This window comes from Coregonus clupeaformis, chromosome 26 (assembly GCF_020615455.1).
Source record: "Coregonus clupeaformis isolate EN_2021a chromosome 26, ASM2061545v1, whole genome shotgun sequence".
Lineage (NCBI taxonomy): Eukaryota > Metazoa > Chordata > Actinopteri > Salmoniformes > Salmonidae > Coregonus > Coregonus clupeaformis.
This window is the reverse complement of record NC_059217.1, coordinates 39,327,580-39,343,363: the sequence shown is the minus strand read 5'-3', so window position 1 is coordinate 39,343,363 and position 15,784 is coordinate 39,327,580. Positions and strand designations below refer to the sequence as shown.

The window sequence follows — 15,784 nt, the reverse complement described above, 5'->3', positions numbered from 1 at the left end:
ATCTTTGTCTGACCAGACTTGAAGTAGTCTCCTGCTATGAACACGTTTCTCTCCACAGCCAGCTCTATGGCCCCAGGGACAAACGTGTTCTGGGGAGAACGTTGATGTAGGCACAGCCCTCCAGGATACTGGATACGGCAAACAAAGTAGAGGGACACACCTCCCCACCTGACACAGAAACATTTGGTGTTGGCTGTCCACAAAACAATGACCTTGTCCACGCCGCTTGAATGCTTGAAGTCCTGAATGTCTGCTCTGATCAGCTCCACCTGTTCGGCCATGGTCCCTGTCAGAACGTTGTCCGCTCGGCCCGCCTGGTTTGCATCTATGAATTCCGGGATATAGATGGAGGCCCGGGGTCAATTTTAGTCTCATCTGACCAGAGTACCTTCTTCCATATGTTTGGGGAGTCTCCCACATGCCTTTTGGTGAACACCAAATGTGTTTGCTTATTTTTTTCTTTAAGCAATGGCTTTTTTCTGGCCACTCTTCTGTAAAGCCCAGCTCTGTGGAGTGTACGGCTTAAAGTGGTCCTATGGACATCTCCGCTGTGGAGCTTTGCAGCTCCTTCAGGGATATCTTTGGTCTCTTTGTTGCCTCTCTGATTAATGCCCTCCTTGCCTGGTCTGTGAGTTTTGGTGGCCGGCCCTCTCTTGGAAGGTTTATTGTGGTGCCATATTCTTTCAATTATTTAGTAATGGATTTAATGGTGCTCCGTGGGATGTTCAAATTTTCAGATATTTTTTCATAACCCAACCCTGATCTGTACTTCTCCACAACTGTCACTGACCTGTTTGGAGAGCTCCTTGGTCTTCATGGTGCCGCTTGCTTGGTGTGCGACCCTTGCTTAGTGGTGTTGCAGACTCTGGGGCCTTTCAGAACAGGTGTACAGTTGAAGTCGGAAGTTTACATACACCTTAGCCAAATACATTTCAACTCTGTTTTTCACAATTGACCTGACATTTAATCCTAGTAAAAAGTCCCTATCTTAGGTCAGTTAGGATCACCACTTTATTTTAAGAATGTGAAATGTCAGAATAATAGTAGAGATAATTATTTATTTCAGCTTTTATTTCTTTCATCACATTCCCAGTGGGTCAGAAGTTTACATACACTCAATTAGTATTTGGTACCGTTGCCTTTAAATTGTTTAACTTGGGTCAAATGTTTTGGGTAGCCTTCCACAAGCTTCCCACAATAAGTTGGGTGAATTTTGGCCCATTCCTCCTGACAGAGCTGATGTAAATGTTCATACCCCTTGACTTATTCCACATTTTGTTGTGTTACAGCCTGAATTCAAAATTGATTAAAAACATAGTATCTCACACATAATACCCCATAATGAAAAAGTGAAAACATGTTTTTAGACATTTTTGCACATTTATTGAAAATGAAATACCTACAGTTGAAGTTAGCCAAATACATTTAAACTCAGTTTTTCACAATTCCTGACATTTAATCCTAGTAACAATTCCCTGTCTTAGGTCAGTTAGGATCAACACTTTATTTTAAGAATGTGAAATGTCAGAATAATAGTAGCTCCTGACAGAGCTGGTGTAACTGAGTCAGGTTTGTAGGCCTCCTTGCTCGCACATGCTTTTTCAGTTCTGCCCACAATTTTTCTATAGGATTGAGGTCAAGGCTTTGTGATGGCCACTCCAATACCTTGACTTTGTTGTCCTTAAGCCATTTTGCCAAAACTTTGGAAGTATGCTTGGGGTTATTGTCCATTTGGAAGACCCATTTGCGACCAAGCTTTAAACTTCCTGACTGATGTCTTGAGATGTTGCTTCAATATATCCACATAATTTTCCTTCCTCATGATGCCATCTATTTTGTGAAGTGCACCAGTCCCTCCTGCAGCAAAGCACCCCCAGAGCATTATGCTGCCACCCCCGTGCTCACAGTTGGGATGGTGTTCTTCGGCTTGCAAGCGTCCCACTTTTTCCTCCAAACATAACGATGGTCATTATGGCCAAACAGTTCTATTTGTGTTTCATCAGACCAGAGGACATTTCTCCAAAAAGTATGATCTTTGTCACCATGTGCAGTTGCAAACCGTAGTCTGTCTTTTTTATGGCAGTTTTGGAGCAGTGGCTTCTTCCTTGCTGAGCGGCCTTTCAGATTATGTCGATATAGGACTCGTTTTACTGTGGATATAGATACTTTTGTACCTGTTTCCTCCAGCATCTTCACAAGGTCCTTTGCTGTTGTTCTGGGATTGATTTGTGTTGTTCATCTCTAGGAGACAGAACGCGTCTCCTTCTTGAGCGGTATGACGGCTGCGTGGTCCCATGGTGTTTATACTTGCGTACTATTGTTTGTACAGATGAACGTGGTACCTTCAGGCATTTGGAAATTGCTCCCAAGGATGAACCAGACTTGTGGAGGTCTACAAAAAATGTTCTGAGGTCTTGGCTGATTTCTTTTGATTTTCCCATGATGTCAAGCAAAGAGGCACTGAATTTGAAAGTAGGCCTTGAAATACATCCACAGGTACACCTCCAATTGACTCAAATGATGTAAATTAGCCTAACAGAAGCTTCTAAAGCCATGACATCATTTTCTGGAATTTTCCAAGCTGTTTAAAGGCACAGTCAACTTAGTGTATGTAAACTTTTGTGATACAGTGAATTATAAGTGAAATAATCTGTCTGTAAACAATTGTTGGAAAAATTACTTGTGTCATGCACAAAGTAGATGTCCTAACCAAGTTGCCAAAGCTATAGTTTGTCAACAAAAAATTAGTGGAGTGGTTGAAATACGAGTTTTAATGACTCCAACCTAAGTGTATGTAAACTTCCGACTTCAACTGTATATATACTGAGATCATGTGACACTTAGATTGCACACAGGTGGACTTTAGTTAACTAATTATGTGACTTCTGAAGGTAATTGGTTTCACCAGATCTTATTTAGGGCCATCATAGCAAAGGGGTTGAATACATGCACGCACCACTTTTCCATGATTAATTTTTTTAGAATTTTTTGAAAAAGTTTCTTCATTTCACTTCACCAATTTTGACTATTTTGTGTATGTCCATTGCATGAAATCCAAAACAATTTCCATTTAAGTTCCAGGTTGTAATGCAACAAAATAGGAAAAACGCCAAGGGGGATGAATACTTTTGCAAGGCACTGTATGTGTCTGACTGCCTCTGTGTGTGTCTATCCCATCCCAGGTGTCTTCCTGTTCTGCTGGACCCCGTTCTTCGTGGTCCACACCATGCGGGCCCTGTGTGCCACATGCTTCATCCCCCCAGCCCTGATGAGCATCGTCACCTGGCTGGGCTACGTCAATAGCGCCCTCAACCCAATCATCTACACAGTCTTCAACACAGAGTTCAGGAACTACTTCAAGAAATTCCTCCACAGCTGCTGTACGTACCGGTAGACAAGACGGCACAGCTAGCCTGCTTCCAGATCTGTTTGTGTCATCTCGCAAACTCCTATGGTCATTGTGACAAGCAACTCCTATGGCAACGTGAGTTGGCAACACAGCACGAACATATCTGGGGCCAGGCTAAGGCACCGCCGACGATGAATGGACAAGAAAGCACAACGAACGCTACCATTGTATAGATGTGACGATATCAAATCTGAGCTTTGCTGTACAGTATATCTTACCATTGCATATTTTTCTCCCCCTTGGGATTTTATTTTTGTACATCATTTTTTCTGTTGATTTACGCTTGTGATTTATCTTATTGTGACAGCAATGTTTGTTTGTCAGCTGGCCATATGCCGTTTCAATGTTTTATGTGGAAAACTTTGTGGTGAGGAATAGCATTGAAACCCTTCAACTGAAAAAGATACTCAGAAATTGCAGAGGGGCATCCATTTCTGAGGTTATTAGAGGTAATTGAATGTGTACATTGTTGTGCGTGCCGAGATCAAAATTAATCTTTAAGATTAAATGTTTTTTCACTTAAATGAGGACTTCTGTCTTCTGAACATTGAGGACCAGGGTTAAAACACTTTGTACTCAGCGCCACCACTGCATCACACCTACCTCTCATCGACAAAAATAAAAATATATAATTCTCCACACAGCCATGACTATACTGCAAATCCTGAGATGACTCCTGACTTAGTCTGATAAAGATCGCCACAACAAAAGGAAACCTCTTAAAAAAATATCCCTCTCGCCCATACAGAAATTGAGGCTTTGACAAACTGAGAAGTGGTCAACTGAAAGGGCAAAATAACAAAGAGTTTCCTCTGTGTTGCCTAGCAGCTCAAATCATGCATCCAAGAGACGAAAATAACAAAAAGAGAGTCATGGTTCAAACCCAAGGAGAAAGCTTTGGGAGGGAGGATTAAATATGATGGAGCAATTTCAGACACCATCTGCTTGCAGTGTGACAGGTATTGAGAGAGTAATTTAAATCCACACGCTTCTCCCCCCAGGATGATTGGTCCATTAGCCACAGGTGGGTGACAGAGGTCAGCCTAGCAACAACCTCAGGTGGAGACAAAGGCCAAAAACATTAGTCCTATTTCAAAATCAGGGTAGGGTAAACTAGCACTGCAGCGTTTATGAGCTAACATAAAAGTAAACTGCAATTGAGGGCATTCAGAGGAGTGACCAGAAATGGTAATCACCCTTTATGTCTATGAACACATAACTTCTCTGTGAGTTGGAAGGTTTAATGTCAATCCTTCCATTAACTTTGTTTTTCACACACCTCTTTATGAATGGTCTCCCTTACACTATGACATTCTCCTTCACTCTCCAAGACAGCTGACACACATTTTATTCGAAGATATTCAAGTATCTCAACTAGGAGAATGGAGATGGCCTTTCTAAAAGGACAGAAGAGAAAGCAGAGTGGAAATATATTTTGATAGTACTGCTGTAAAATGTGATTATGAAGGACAATGTGCAGGGGCACCGGTTAGTCAAGGTAATTGAGGTAATATGTACATGTAGGTAGAGTTAAAGTGACTCTGCATAGATAATAAACAGAGAGTGGCAGCAGCGTAAAAGAGGGGGTGGGGGCTTCCTCTGACACCGCCTGGTATAGAGGTCCTGGATGGCAGGAAGCTTGGCCCCAGTGATGTACTGGACTGTACGCACTACCCTCTGTAGTGCCTTGCGGTCGGAGGCCGAGCAGTTGCCATACCAGGCAGTGATGCAACCAATTCACCCTCTGAATGGCACACATACACAAACCATGTCTCAATTGTCTCAAGGCTTAAAAGTCCTTCTTTAACTTGTCTCCTCCCCTTCATTTACACTGATTGAAGTGGATTTAACAGGTGAAATCAATATTAAAAGTCCTTCTTTAACTTGTCTCCTCCCCTTCATCTACACTGATTGAAGTGGATTTAACAGGTGACATCAATAAGTGATAATAGCTTTCACCTGGTCAGTCTACATCATGGGAAGAGCAGGTGTTCCTAATGTTTTGTACACTCAGTGTATATGGCAAGGTAAGCGAGCCCGGATAAAATGAACAAACTTGCAAAGAGGGAAAGACGTAGGAGCACCAAACTTTAAATTGTATTTCTGGGAATCAAAATGGCATGCCCATACTCCAATATTTCACAATAATGCCTTGCGATAGACATGGAGGGTGGCCTTTTGTATCCCCCATGGCTCAAATGTGGAATCCATATCCTTGCCGATATCATGGACAGTAATTGTTTGATAACATTCCAAAATCTGAAAGACACATAACCAGGCAACTCCTTTATTTTTATTTTATATACATTTACTTAGGTCAGCTATACTGGCTTAGGGAGTCCCTTGGGAAACCCAACTAGAACCATCCAATGATAGGATTTATAACTACATTATCTGGGCTCCCAAAAGGACTGATCTCTATAATATGTAAACAACTTTTGGAAAGCTCATATTCTGAGCTAGCCATTAAAAAAGTATGGTCCACAGATCCAAACAACCATTTAACTGGAACAGAATATGGCATCCCGTAATAGACCCCTTTCTGTGTTTTCAAAATTTGCCGCACGAGTTGGTGGCAGAACAAGGGGGAGTTCTGCCAGCCTATATTTACATGTTGCTTATGAGTGCATTTCACACTACTTTTGGATTAGAATTGGATTAAGGGTCGTATGAATGTCCTGTTTAATATAATGTTTGTCATCATCTCAAATCAACTGCATTATACTCAAACACTTCAACCAGTAAAATGTCTCTTTGGCTAGCTTTTGCTACAGCCTATATCAATGAGCTTTAAGCATTCTAGCTAACAACTGCTGCATCCAAAATACTTATTTTGCAAAGATCACAACCAAATATAATTTTAGCAACTGTTCAAGCAAGAATCAAAATATAATTGTAAGCGTATGAAAACCCCAAAAAGTGATTTTGTTTAGAAGTAATAAAACCGTAAATCTATGTTGAATGGGCGCAGATGGCTTTCTTACTGCTGCCAAGAGTCGTGCGCATCTGTAAAAATGTTTTGCCTGCCCTCGTTTGCAATGTCAGCACAATAACTGTTTGTCTGGAGCTTGATGAAATGGGTTTCCATGGCCGAGCAGCCGCACAAAGCCTAAGATCACCATGCGCAATGCCAAGCGTCGGCTGGAGTGGCGTAAAGCTCACCGCAATTGGCCTCTGGAGCAGTGGAAACTCGTTCTGAATCATGTTTCACCATCTGGCAGTCCGACTGACAAATCTGGGTTTGGCAGATGCCAGGAGAAAGCTACCTTCCCCAATGCATAGTGCCAACTGTAAAGTTTGGTGGAAGAGGAATAATGGTCTGGGGCTGTTTTTCATGGTTCGGGCTAGGCCCCTTAGTTCCAGTGAAGGGAAATCTTAACGCTACAGCATACAATGACATTCTAGATTATTCTGTGCTTCCAACTTTGTGGCAACAGTTTGGGGAAGGCCTTTTCCTGTTTCAGCATGACAATGCCCCCGTGCACAAAGTGAGGTCCATACAGAAACGGTTTGTCAAGATCGGTGTGGAAGAACTTGACTGGCCTGTACAGAGCCCTGACCTCAACCCTATCGAACACCTTTGGGATTAATAGGAACGCCGACTGCGAGCCAGGCCTAATCGCCCAACATCAATGCCCGACCTAACTAATGCTCTTGTGGCTGAATGGAAGCAAGTCCCCGCAGCAATGTTCCAACATCTAGTGGAAAGCCTTCCCAGAAGAGTGGAGGCTGTTATAGCAGCAAAGGGGGGACCAACTCCATATTAATGCCCATGATTTTGGAATGAGATGTTCGACGAGCAGTTGTCCACACAGTTTATACACTACATGACCAAAAGTAAGTGTGTAACTTGACATGTATATTGTACCTGTAACCCCCCCAAAGGATAGGTGTTTTAAAGGATAGGTGTTCAGAGGCATACAAGATAATCATTACATGACACAGGGAATTCATAGGAGCCTCCCAGAGCTAGAAAATGGGCAAATAACGCCAACCAGAGCCTCATCTTGAAAGACTAATACTAGGCTCTGGGCTCTGATCCCAGCCATTAAAAGGGGAATGTCTAAAGGGTGTGCGCACGTAGACAAGATGTTGTATTGAATAGAAAGCGGTACAAACCACCTCAAGATAAAAACATAATATTCGAAATCAGTAAGTTAGACTAAATATTAGCATTTCATATATTCGCAGTAAATAAAATTCAATCTGGATAATAACACAAAACAAATCATAAGGCTAGAGAAATATATCGACAAATATTACAACAACACCCAAACATGGCGGAAGATAAACGAGGAGAACCAATCCCCAAGAGGAAACGCGAGTCGTCGACTGATACAGATGATATATGCTTTTCATCACTGGGTCTGGTAAGTGTGGAAAGCGACCTGTTGAAGTCGATAAATGACAAATTGGGCATACTAGAATTGGTCAGTAAGGACGTAAAAGAGTTGAAAGCGAGTCTTGAAATGGGTGAAAAAACATCGATAATGGAAACAGAAACCAAAAAATGTAAAGTGACAGTAACTAAGATGGAAACGGACGTTAGGGAACTTAAAAAGGAGAACAACCTTCTGAGAGAAGCCTTACTAGACATCCAAACTAGATCGATGAGAGAAAATCTAGTACTTACGGGTATTCAGGAAAAGGAGGGAGAAATAACAGAGAATATTATGAAGGACTTCCTGCATACAGCGCTTCAAATACCACTCGAGGCTGTCGATAAAATCCAACTCAAACGTGTACACCGTTTCGGATAAAGAGGACGAAATATGATCGCCCAATCGTTGCCAAATTTGCATTTTTTACATTTTAGTCATTTAGCAGACGCTCTTATCCAGAGCGACTTACAGTTAGCGAATACATTATTTTATCGAACCCACAACCCTGGCGTTGCAAACGCCATGCTCTACCAACTGAGCTACATCCCCTGCCGGCCATTCCCTCCCCTACCCTGGACGACGCTGGGCCAATTGTGCGCCGCCCCATGGGTCTCCCGGTCGCGGCCGGCTATGACAGAGCCTGGATTCGAACCAGGATCTCTAGTGGCACAGCTAGCACTGCGATGCAGTGCCTTAGACCACTGTGCCACTCGGGAGAAGGATAAAGCTATGGTTAAAAGCCTAGGAAAAAGACTTGCTGGCACGAAAATAGGCATGAATGATCAGTTCCCGAGGGAGATTGCAGAGAGGCGCAAAGTTCTGTATCCAATCTTCAAGGAAAATAGATTAAAAGGGAAACGTGTGGCACTTGTGGTCGATAAACTATATATTGACAACCAAATGTTCAGAGACACAAAGACTACTCCATGGCTATTCTAAAAGTTGTAATAGAGGAGTTGAATAATGGAACACCCAATACTAGCAATGATAGGGATTGGAATATTAAATAACATTTATAGTAAGTATAGTATTTAAAAAAGGATAAAACGATATAACAAGAAAAGATAACAAGCAGAATAATACATCTTCATATACAACTAATTAGAACATGGCTTTTTTGGCGGGCAATTGTTGTTTTGGCGGACGGTTGTTGGGGTTGGTCCTGTGTTCTCCCTGGCGTCCTTTCCCCCTTGCGGCAGGTGTGGGAAGTGGGTGCGTTTGCACGCTCGGCCCATTTCCTCCGCAGTCAACCATGTGGTGTGCAATTTTGTGTTTGGAAAGGTGCGGTGTTAATTGAGTGAGAGGGGAAATGGTTGCATATCCTAGAGCCGACAGGTGTCTATGAGCAGGGGTAGTGAGGGAGAGCTTTCAATTTTGTGTAGATGAGGGATATACATTGTTAAATATAGTATACATCTAATAAATAAATAAAAAAGTCCTATCATGATGGAAAGATCCCCAACCCTATATCCTGGACACCCACCTGAGTGACCCATACAACAAAGAAAAGTTCCCATCTCTTTTATGGAACTGCTGTGAGTATGCAGCCTAAACAGAGAAATAAATGTGGTCAGAGAACTACTTGAGCAGCACCGCCCCCTCAAGATTCTGAGCCTGCCTGGCAGGGTTGGTCCTACAAAGCCAGAGCCCCCTGATGGGAGAGCATTATATACAAGGAAATGTTCAAAGCTGCTAATGAGAACCTTGACGACCTTTTACTTAGCCGGTGGGGATTCCGGTGGGGTAACCCCACCCAGGTAGTGGCAGTGCTGGCAACACTGGCTGCAGTAACCCATGGGGAGGGGGTCACACTCGGACAATCAGAGATGGGGTTTATCATTGTGGCCCAGGTGGCACAAAATAATCAAAGGTCTGACTGCACGGAGATGCTTGGGAAAATGGTTACAACAGGGGATCAGAGTGTTTGTGTCTCAGGTGAAGAGGGTGGATCTGATCTCCATCACCTAGGACTTTACATAAATTAAGTAGATTAATCAAATCTGACATTGTTGTCAATTTCTGCTCAATTATTGCATGCTTTCTCAATCAGATGTAACTGTATGTGCACTCGTAAATCAGGTCCTTTCTTGAGTTGGGCTCTGGGATATACAGTGGGGAGAACAAGTATTTGATACACTGCCGATTTTGCAGGTTTTCCTACTTACAAAGCATGTAGAGGTCTGTCATTTTTATCATAGGTACACTTCAACTGTGAGAGACGGAATCTAAAACAAAAATCCAGAAAATCACATTGTCTGATTTTTAAGTAATTAATTTGCATTTTATTGCATGACATAAGTATTTGATCACCTACCAACCAGTAAGAATTCCGGCTCTCACAGACCTGTAGTGGCTACAGGACAATAGGCAAGCAGCTTGGTGAGAAGGCAACAACTGTTAGAAAAAAGACAATTATTAGAAAATTGAAGAAGTTCAAGATGACGGTCAATCACCCTCGGTCTGGGGCTCCAAGCAAGATCTCACCTCGTGGGGCATCAATGATCATGAGGAAGGTGAGGGATCAGCCCAGAACTACACGGCAGGACCTGGTCAATGACCTGAAGAGAGCTGGGACCACATTCTCAAAGAAAACCATTAGTAACACACTACGCCGTCATGAATTAAAATCCTGCAGCGCACACAAGGTCCCCCTGCTCAAGCCAGCGCATGTCCAGGCCCGTCTGAAGTTTGCCAATGACCATCTGGATTATCCAGAGGAGGAATGGGAGAAGGTCATGTGGTCTGATGAGATAAAAATATAGCTTTTTGGTCTAAACTCCACTCGCTGTGTTTGGAGGAAGAAGAAGGATGAGTACAACCCCAAGAACACCATCCCAACCGTGAAGCATGGAGGTGGAAACATCATTCTTTGGGGATGCTTTTCTGCAAAGGGGACAGGACGACTGCACCGTATTGAGGGGAGGATGGATGGGGCCGTGTATCGCGAGATTATGGCCAACAACCTCCTTCCCTCAGTAAGAGCATTGAAGATGGGTCGTGGCTGGGTCTTCCAGCATAACAATGACCCGAAACACACAGCCAGGGCAACTAAGGAGTGGCTCCGTAAGAAGCATCTCAAGGTCCTGGAGTGGCCTAGCCAGTCTCCAGACCTGAACCCAATAGAAAATCTTTGGAGGGAGCTGAAAGTCCGTATTGCCCAGCAACAGCCCCAAAACCTCAAGGATCTGGAGAAGGTCTGTATGGAGGAGTGGGCCAAAATCCCTGCTGCAGTGTGTGCAAACCTGGTCAAGACCTACAGGAAACTTATGATCTCTGTAATTGCAAACAAAGGTTTCTGTACCAAATATTAAGTTCTGCTTTTCTGATGTATCAAATACTTATATCATGCAATAAAATGCAAATTAATTACTTAAAAATCATACAATGTGATTTTCTGGATTTTTGTCTGGATTTTTTCTGGATGCTTCTTACGAAGCCACTCCTTCGTTGCCCGGGCGGTGTGTTTGGGATCATTGTCATGCTGAAAGACCCAGCCACGTTTCATCTTCAATGCCCTTGCTGATGGAAGGAGGTTTTCACTCAAAATCTCACGATACATGGCCCCATTCATTCTTTCCTTTACACGGATCAGTCGTCCTGGTCCCTTTACAGAAAAACAGCCCCAAAGCATGATGTTTCCACCCCCATGCTTCACAGTAGGTATGGTGTTCTTTGGATGCAACTCAGCATTCTTTGTCCTCCAAACACGACGAGTTGAGTTTTTACCTAAAAGTTATATTTTGGTTTCATCTGACCATATGACATTCTCCCAATCCTCTTCTGGATCATCCAAATGCACTCTAGCAAACTTCAGACGGGCCTGGACATGTACTGGCTTAAGCAGGGGGACACGTCTGGCACTGCAGGATTTGAGTCCCTGGCGGCGTAGTGTGTTACTGATGGTAGGCTTTGTTACTTTGGTCCCAGCTCTCTGCAGGTCATTCACTAGGTCCCCCGTGTGGTTCTGGGATTTTTGCTCACCGTTCTTGTGCTCATTTTGACCCCACGGGGTGAGATCTTGCGTGGAGCCCCAGATCGAGGGAGATTATCAGTGGTCTTGTATGTCTTCCATTTCCTAATAATTGCTCCCACAGTTGATTTCTTCAAACCAAGCTGCTTACCTATTGCAGATTCAGTCTTCCCAGCCTGGTGCAGGTCTACAATTTTGTTTCTGGTGTCCTTTGACAGCTCTTTGGTCTTGGCCATAGTGGAGTTTGGAGTGTGACTGTTTGAGGTTGTGGACAGGTGTCTTTTATACTGATAACAAGTTCAAACAGGTGCCATTAATACAGGTAACGAGTGGAGGACAGAGGAGCCTCTTAAAGAAGAAGTTACAGGTCTGTGAGAGCCAGATATTTTGCTTGTTTGTAGGTGACCAAATACTTATTTTCCACCATCATTTACAAATAAATTCATTAAAAATCCTACAATGTGATTTTCCGGATTTTTTTTCCTCAATTTGTCTGTCATAGTTGATGTGTACCTATGATGAAAATTACAGGCCTCTCTCATCTTTTTAAGTGGGAGAACTTGCACAATTGGTGGCTGACTAAATACTTTTTTTCCCCACTGTATATGGAGGCTTAAATATCCTGATCTAGTGAGATATACATGGCGGAGACTCAATCAAGCTAGTCTTCTTGACTTCTTTCTTATCTCATTCTCGTTGGCACCAAAAGTTAAAAAAGTGTTGATAGGGGACAGAATGCGGTCGGACCATCATATAATTGGCATATACATTACTCTTACTGAATTTCCACGTGGGCGAGGATATTGGAAATTTAATCAAAGCCGATTGGATGATCATTTATTTTTAACTAGAACAAAGGAATTTATAACTGACTTTTTCCGACATAACATAGGTACAGCAAATCCCCTTATTGTATGGGACACCTTTAAATGTGCCTTTAGAGGCCATGCAATTTAGGTCAAAAGAGTTTATACTAACAAAGGAAATAGAAAGTCTAACAGAACAGATAGATGGCAATAACAACTGTAACATAGAGGCTCAGAATAAATTAGAGGAAAAACAAAAAGAAATGGAGAAACTTATTCAAGAAAGATCAAGTGTAATATATTATAAAAATAAAGCAAACTGGATGGAATATGGGGAAAAATGCCCAAATTATTTTTTTATCTTCAACATAGGAATGCTACCAAAATTGGTTACAATTGACGGAGTAACCCATGATTAAAATGATATTTTGAAGGAGGAAACAAGGTACTTTAAGCATATGTTTTCGTTTCAGTCGCCTCCATCTCCTCTAACTGAAGCTAATTGTAGAGATTTTTTTCTATTGATAATGTAAAATTAACAGCCAAACAGAAAGACTCATGTGAAGGTGAAATTACAGAGGAGGAACTTCTGGATGCAATTAAAGACTTTAAGTCTGGGAAAATTCCAGGGTTGGATGGCATACCAGTCGAAGTATACCAAACCTTTTTTGATATACTAAGAGGACCGCTATTAGCATGTTTTAACCACTCCTGTGTAAATGGTAGATTATCTGACACTCAAGAAGAAGGTCTGATCTCATTATTACTGAAATAGGATACAAGTGGAAAATATAAAGATCCATTTAAAAAAATTGGAGGTCCCTTACACTTCAGTGTTGTGATGCAAAAATTCTAGCAAAATGTAAAGCGCATAGAATTAAAAAGGTATTGTCGGATATAATTCATTCTAAATCAGACAGGTTTTTTACAATGAAGATACATTGGAGATAATATAAGGCAAGTATTGGAAACAATAGAACATTATGGAAAATCGGAGAAACCAGGCCTGCTATTCATAGCAGACTTCGAAAAGGCATTTGATAAAGTACGACTGGGGTTTATATATAAATGCCTGGAGCGTTTCAATTTTGGTGAATCTCTTATAAAATGGGTCAAACTCATGTATAGTTACCCTAGGTGTACCATAGTAAATAATGGCTATTTCTCAGAAAGTTTTAAACTGTCAAGAGGAGTGAAACAAGGTTGTCCACTATCGGCATATCTATTTATTGTGGCCATCGAGATGTTAGCTATTAAAATCAGATCCAACAATAATATCAGGGGATTAGAAATCCAGGGCTTAAAAACAAAGGTGTCATTGTACGCTGATGATTCATGTTTTCTTTTAAATCCACAACTAGATTCACTCCACAGCCTCATAGAGGATCTAGATACATTTTCTAACCTCTCTGCATTACAACCAAATTATGACAAATGTACTATATTAAGTATTGGATCAATAAAAAATACAATTCTTACATTGCCATGTAGTTTACCAATAAAATGGTCTGATGGTGATGTGGATATACTCGGAATACATATCCCAAAGGAAATAAATGATCTCACTTCAATAAATTATAATAGAAAGTTAGCAAAAATAGATAAGATCTTGCTACCATGGAAAGGTGGGTGCCTGTCAATTTGTGGAAAAATCACCCTGATTAATTCTTTAGTATTATCCCAGTTTACCTATTTGCTTATGGTCTTGCCTACACCTAGCGAACAGTTTTTAAAATTATATGAGAAAAAAATATTCCATTTTATTTGGAACGGCAAGCCAGACAAAATTAAACAGGCCTATTTATATAATGAATATGAATTCGGAGGACAGAAATTATTAAATATTAAAGCATTAGACCTATCACTAAAAGCTTCAGTCATACAAAAGTTATACTTAAATCCGAACTGGTTCTTTAGCAAATTAGTAAGATTGTCTCACCCAATGTTCAAGAATGGCCTTTTTCCCTTTATTCAGATTACAAACACTCATTTTCAGTTATTTGAAAAGGAAATAATCTCCCAGATATCACTATTTCTAAAACAAGCCATAGAAAGTTGGTTGCAATTTCAATTTAATCCTCCAGAAACGACAGAACAAATAATGCAACAAATATTGTGGTTAAACTCAAATATACTAATTGACAAAAAACCTTTTTTTTTTTTACAAAATGTTTAAAAAAGCTATAATCTTTGTAAATGATATCATCGGTAGGACTGAGTTATGTCGCACATGCAGCTAACAAAAACATATGGAAATGTCTGCTCTACCCAAAATTACAACCAAATAATTGCAGCCTTACCGCAAAAATGGAAGAGTAAAGTGGAAGGAGGAGAAAGTAAGGAACTTGTCTGTCGGCCTTGCATTAAAGAACATAATTGGTTAAGGAAAACTATGATAAATAAAAAGGTATATCAGTTTCATTTAAGGACCAAGGGATTGAAAGCCGTCCCATATAGATTGCAAAATAGTTGGGAAGAGATTTTTGACGTACCGATCCCATGGCAGTGTTTATGAACTGATACGCAAAACGACACCGGGTTTCAAAACTTAGAATCTTTCAATTTAAATTATTATATACAATTCTTGCTACCAATATAATGTTATTTATATGGGGAATACAATCTTCCCAGCTCTGCAGATTTTGCTGCGAAGAGACAGAATCATTAGATCATTTGTTTTGGTACTGTCCATTTGTAGCTTGTTTTTGGACACAGGTCCAGCAATGGCTAAAGGATTGCAATATTTACCTGGAGCTAATCCTGCAGATAGCACTACTGGGTGATCTGAAAAGTCATAGTCAATCAATCAATAACATAATAATACTATTAGCAAAAATGTTTATTTTCAATTCACAATCTGTAGAAACAATGAGAATAGAAAGGTTCAGAACTTTTGTAAGACATCACAGTACAGTTGAAATATATATATATGGCAAATAGAAATCCTATATGGATGGTGTTAAAAGATAGATGGGAGGTGTTGAATGGAATTGAAGGATGGGACTAATAACAGCTTTTGTGAAGGAGCACAGTTAGAAAGTTATGGCATATAGAAGCAAACCGGATGGACATCATGAAAATGATCGGAGAGGTTGAGAGTAGAAGTAGTTCAGGAGAAAGAACAAACAAAATATAATTACTGTAAAATTGACTGTGTCCATAAACTGTAGATAGTTGGTATGGGCTGGAAGTAGAGGCCTAGGCGTTGTTGTTCACT

General features: G+C 41.1%; 1 protein-coding gene across 1 annotated transcript in view; it reads left to right on the top strand.

The window, feature by feature from the left end:
• drd4a (dopamine receptor D4a) overlaps positions 1–4,105 on the top strand; it is a 45,894-nt gene extending 41,789 nt beyond the window's left edge. The window contains exon 4 of the mRNA XM_041848611.1: positions 3,183–4,105. Within this exon, the coding sequence (XP_041704545.1) occupies positions 3,183–3,394 (212 nt within the window). The 3' untranslated portion in view covers positions 3,395–4,105. The remainder of the gene's footprint in view (positions 1–3,182) is intronic.
• Positions 4,106–15,784: the final 11,679 nt, after the last annotated feature.